Here is a 6,000-nt window from a genome sequence, read left to right on the forward strand (position 1 = left end):
GCTTCGGAAAATGGCAGCCAGACATAGTTACGAAAAGACGGTAAACATGACGTGATGCTGATACTTCAGAAAGTTAAGCTTGCAAGTCTCGCATCACAACTTCTTTAATACACAACAACATAAAACCAGACGTGAATGTGGAACAAATAAAGCACATACAAAGTAATTGTGTAACAGGAAAACGTGGGAACAGGATACCTCATCTGTTCTCTGCAAGATTTAGTGCCCTGAGGAACGAAAGACTTGCCACCACTATAGCTTTACCTTTTTATACCACACACCAACTATACAACCAATAGCAGCAGAGACTTCTCAAATGATGTATGGCTGTTTGTAGTTTTTAAGCAGAAGCCTTAGAATAGGTTTTTATAGTCCTTGTATTAATGGTGGTGAAGGTGTGCACCGAAAGGAGCCAACAGAAATGATCTCTTTAAATTGTATATCTTAGAGGGAACTTAAGAAAGCTTAAGCTGCTTGTTACACTATTTATGAATAAAATAATATAACATGAATGTTTTATATGAAACTCCTGCATATCTCATGTGATTGTGTGTGAAAGTGTGAAGCTCCAGTGTTTAATATTTTCTTTTTCACTGTATTTTCTGGCAGCCGAGTGCTTCTTGGTATTTGTTTTCAACATGTTTAACTTGGTTGAGGATTATCATCCCTTTTGGGAGAGAGTTTCTTTCTCAGCTTATTCAGGCTAAAAACGTCGCTGAACTGATGTAAAGTTTCTCAATCAACTTCTCCACAGGGCAGCCTAGTGGATTACCTGCGCTCCAGAGGAAGGACCGTTCTCGGTGGCGACTGCTTACTCAAGTTCTCCCTGTGAGTCCTTTTCCATCTTTGTTTCGCAGGTTTATTAGATTTGCACAAAAGCGAGGTGTTTGATCGGCGCAGCTTGGGGTACAGAACTGAAATGAGGCCGCTTTAGATGTCAGGATTTGAACTGAACTTCAAAAGAAGTGTGTCACAGACGTGACTGCGAGTATAAAGGAACCACTTGTTTACTCGAGCAGCCACTGCACGGGATGTTTGCCTTGATAAATGACCGCTTTATCTGCAAGTTGAGCCTTTTAAAGTCTTTATTTCTCTCAAATCCACTGGTTAATTACTTCATTTTGTAATCCAGCACAAGTTACTGTGAATGGAGCAATAAAATCCACATAAAACGTCAGATCTTGAAGCAATAATACATTAATCCACAATGATCTGTGCGTATTTTTAAGGATGAGTCATGTAATGCTTGACTAAACTTGTGTAGGAAGAATGAGACACTCTAAAGCATGATCACATGATCATTAAGCAAGTAAAGAAGACGTATTGTCATTTGAGTTATTATCAAGTTTAATATAGTTCTTTAGAGATGATTATAGTCTTTATAGTTGACTTTTTTACTCTTTTGATGTGTCCTTACAAGAGCGGATTGCAGTAGTGATACACACACACACAAGTGTAAATTGTAGAGTTAATTGTTTTTATTCACCCGTCACTCACCTCATGTCTCTGGTTCAGTGACGTGTGTGAAGCCATGGAGTACCTGGAGGCCAACAACTTCGTCCACAGAGACCTCGCCGCTCGCAACGTGCTGGTTTCCGACGACAACATTGCCAAGGTCAGCGACTTCGGCCTCACCAAGGAGGCCTCCTCCATACAGGACACTGCCAAGCTGCCCGTCAAGTGGACTTCCCCCGAAGCACTAAGAGAGAAGGTGAGGGGAGAGGGGAGGGGGTAGAATAGGAAGCAATTTCAAAAAGAAATTCAAGTTTGTGCGTTCATACATGATCTGACTTCCTAACTTGGCCTCTGTCAAATGTGTTATGTGAGACCTCTGAAACGAAGTCGGTCTGCAGTTGAGCTCTCAGGAAGTGGGAATACCACCACGATAACCCATCAATGCTTTTAGCACAGCATGCAGTGTTGTTGAACGTATCAAAGTTATGTGGTAATATTTCCATCACACAATCACTCATGACACCATCAAACTACAATATTCTGTTCTATATGAAAGGCCAGCAATTTACATCAAGATAAAGACCTTTTAAATATGTAAGAGAAATGTGTACATGTCCTAATTCTTTCATTTAATCCAAAACAACCTGCTTGGTTTTAATTTAATCTACTAAAATAAAAATGGCGGTATATTTCAGAATATGCCCCATTTTTTCTGCAGTATGAATCGTAAAAATCCCTTGGTTGGGCTCAGTATGAGAGAAACCAGCAGCAAGGATGAAGAAGACTGTGAACCAAAGCCGAATGATGAAGATGAACTAGATGCACAAGCAGAAGACTGAGGCTGCGGTCAGAGCATGAAGAGGCAGCACAGACAGATTAATATGCAGAATACAATTCAACCCTGCCAGTTTCAAAGCAGGCAGACCTGCAGCAGTGCTCTAAACTTCTCTTAACACAGAGAGTGGAGAGACTCCCATTAAAAGCTTTGACTGAGCTGCAGGGTCGACCTGACCTCAACCCTGCGGAGAATCAAAGAGGACGATGAGACGCCACAGTAATGAGGAGCTGAAGGAAGCTTTCCAAACAACCTCCTACACCTGCTGATCACCTCCACCCTCCAATATCTCGATGCAAAGAAGGTCCAATCAAGGGCAATATTAATTTATTTAATAAGGATTGGAAAAGGTGATTAAAAATGACAGACTGAACTGGAGGAACCACGTCGTATTTATGTTGAGGTTGTCTTATATTCAGGTTTGAATTGGCTCAGGTCGACTAAAACCAGCTGAACTGCAAAGTCACCCTTCCTTTTAATCTTTAGAGTCGCACACAGACTCTAAGAGCATACATAGAATAGGTTTGGGGTCGTTTTTTTTGGTTCAACTCAGAAAATACATTTGGTTATGGAGTAGTGGGTAAAGTTACTTATCCCCATGAAACCACATATGCACTAACCCTTTAAAAACGAGGGATCCCTGAGAGGCAGATCAGATCAAAACTTAGCAGATGTCATGTCAACATATTTCCTTGTGTGTTGGTAAAGGCTTAGAGCGGCATCGTTTCACCAAGATCAACTTTCAGATAGGGGGCTTTTTTTTCCACTGTGTAGTTCTTGATTTACAGTAACGCGTTTAACGAGCCTTCCCTTTGTTTTGTCAGTAACTCAAATAAACCTTGTTGTTGGAGTGTTTTCATTTTGGGTTTAAAACCTGAACCTAAAAAATTTTTTATAAATTTGAAAGGAATTGTTTTGGGAAATTGGATCAAAGGCCACAGAAATTTTAGTTTTGGCTTATTGGTCCAAATGTCTACAATACTGGGGGATATAAAACGGGCCACAGGTGCTGAACTTTGTCGTTACCAAGCTGCTGAAAGGCTTTAAGATTCTGCAATTGAACTTCTTTGAGTGGTAGCGAAGATGAGGGCAATGTTAGCTGGAGTGTAATCAGCGAGGCGGCAGATCTATACGAAGAACTCTGAAGAGTTTGGATTGTATAGAACCGTGTAATGTAAATACGTCCCTGTTGTGCATGTGCACGCGTCTCTGTCACATTACCAGTGTTCATGAGTGAAGAACTGTTTGTTGTCTTTATTTCAGAAAATACAATTTGTTTTCATAAAAACAAGATCTTTCCACCTCAAGAGTATAAACGGGGCTCGTCTTGTGTATAGACTTTATTTTTTATATATATTTGGATTGAATGCACTCGACTGCTCATGTCTGAACTTGCCACTCTCTTTCTGTCTGACAGCGGTTTTCCACCAAGTCGGACGTGTGGAGTTATGGCATCTTACTGTGGGAGATTTACTCCTTTGGGCGTGTGCCTTACCCTAGAATTGTAAGTATCCTCAGCAGCTTTCTGTGTCTCTCTGAGGTAGGCCAGCAGATGGCAGGATTGACTGCAGGGACCACTGCTAGTGTATTTATTTATTTATCTATTTATTTATTTTCCTATTTTCCTGTGTGCTCCTCTCAACGCTGACCTCAGAATAATTAGATTTATGCCATGAAAACCACTGAAGCAGGTGATGAAATGTGACTTAAAATGTTCTGGAAAATGTGGGCTTAATTATTTCTGCACGCTTTATTACTCGTTATATGTCCATGTTTGGTTGTTTGTGGTGTGGAGTAACCTTTCCCTGGCATGTTGACATGTTGACGTGGAGGATCTGACGTCAGCGTGTGTGTGTGTGTGTGTGTGTGTGTGTGTGTGTGTGTGTGTGTGTGTGTGTGTGTGTGTGTGTGTGTGTGTGTGTGTGTGTGTGTGTGTGTGTGTGTGTGTGTGTGTGTGTGTGTGTGTGTGTGTGTGTGTGTGTGTGTGTGTGTGTGTGTGTGTGTGTGTGTGTGTGTGTGTGTGTGTGTGTGTGTGTGTGTGTGTGTGTGTGTGTGTGTGTGTGTGTGTGTTTTTCAGCCGTTGAAAGAGGTGGTGCCCCGGGTGGAGAAGGGGTACAAGATGGACGCCCCGGACGGCTGCCCACCTGTGGTCTACGACCTGATGAAGCAGTGCTGGACCCTGGACGCCGTGGTGCGGCCCTCCTTCCGCATGCTGAGGGAGAAGCTGCAGCATATCAGAGCCAAAGAGCTCTACCTGTGAAGAGGAGGCGGGGGTGGAGGGAGGGTGGGGAGGATCCGGGGGTAAGACGCAGCCCAACAGGAAGATGACGTGAGGAAGAGGAGGAAGACGGGACCTCGCCACCTTCCCTCCTGCCTTCTCTCAACCGTTGACCTGTAGGACTGCCATGCCCTCCCCCTGCCCTCCCCCCGCTGCCCCTCCCCCGGCCGTTCCTCCTGCCGCCACACTTAGGACTGTTCTCCCTGTTTGTGTTGTATAGCTTTTGATGGACAGTTTCCTCTTCTCTCCACTGGCCATCGCTCTCTCCTCCTCTTCCTCTCCCATAGCCCTCTGCTTCTCCTCCCTCCTCCTCTTCCTCCTCCTCTCCTGAACACGGCATTACCTGGAGGGGAGGCTGGCCTTTTCCCTCCATGTTTGTCAGGTGCTCTTGCTTTCTTCCTCACCACCTCTCCTACCTTTTTTTTTTTTTTTTTTTTTAAATCATTCCTGGACGTCCGTGTCACCGCGTGGCCCTGCATGCCTCTCCACCCCGCTCCACATCATTCCATCCTCCCCCCACCCCCGGCCGCGGTGTCAGGTGTGGGGCTTTCGCTCTGTGCCAAAGTGCCTCCAGTCTACAGAGCTCCAGACTTCCTTCCAACTCCTTTTTTTTTAATTGGACTTTTGTGGTTTCAGTTTTTTTATTACTTTTTTTTTTTTTTTTAAACATTCTTTTTTTATTGCTTTCTTTTTTTTCAGGGAGGTTATTAAACCATTTTTTCTTTCTCCCCCACCACCATTACCCCCACATCAGACTGGGTGTTTGTTTTTTTTGTTGTTTTTTTTTCATGAAGAGAACGCTACCGGGACGAGAAAGGATTCAGTTTGTCCCAAAGGAGCGGTGGGGAAGGGAGGGGAGGGGGAGGCGGGTGGTGGGAAGGACAATTTCGGGAGCGGGGGAGGGGGCAGTTCACAAACATGGTTGGTTCATCATATGTGGGCTTGTTTTTATATCAAAATATATTTAAAGGATTAAAAAAAAAAAAAAAAATAGAACAAGGAGAAAACTGACTGAAGACGGAGCGTGAAAAACTTGACGCCAGGATCGCCTCGGCATCGTTAGGGGGTGTTCAGTGTCTCCGTGAACGCTGGGGGGGGGGGGGGGGGTTGGGGTGGTGCATGCTGTGTGTGAGAGGCCTTGGGTTCAACTGTCAGTGCTTTCAATGTTCATTGTTTTATTATGCTACCATGATTATGAATAAATCATTCCATCTGAACAGTGTGGACACACCTGCATCTTTCTATCGGCCCGTGTGATTGAGAGGAGGTGTGTCGGGGCGAGTACGCACACACACCTCCCCCCTCGACACACTAATGTGCGAGTGTGACGAGCTGATTAAAATGCACACTTTAATGCAGGTTTCAGGCGTTTTGGCTTTCATGGAATTACGCGGCTTTTGTTTTTGTGTCATGAACAACATCGAGCACGACG

The 6,000-nt window shown here is 44.1% G+C and overlaps 1 protein-coding gene across 1 annotated transcript in view; it reads left to right on the forward strand.

Moving 5' to 3' along the window:
• Positions 1-5,623, forward strand: part of cskl (c-src tyrosine kinase-like) — a 57,783-nt gene extending 52,160 nt beyond the window's left edge. The window contains exons 10-13 of the mRNA XM_080493393.1: positions 755-828; positions 1,516-1,711; positions 3,708-3,794; positions 4,368-5,623. Coding sequence (XP_080349519.1) covers positions 755-828; positions 1,516-1,711; positions 3,708-3,794; positions 4,368-4,550 — 540 coding nt within the window. The 3' untranslated portion in view covers positions 4,551-5,623. The remainder of the gene's footprint in view (positions 1-754; positions 829-1,515; positions 1,712-3,707; positions 3,795-4,367) is intronic.
• The last annotated feature ends 377 nt before the right edge of the window (positions 5,624-6,000 follow it).

Source organism: Lipophrys pholis (assembly GCF_963383615.2).
Source record: "Lipophrys pholis genome assembly, chromosome: 2".
NCBI classification, from domain to species: Eukaryota; Metazoa; Chordata; class Actinopteri; order Blenniiformes; family Blenniidae; genus Lipophrys; species Lipophrys pholis.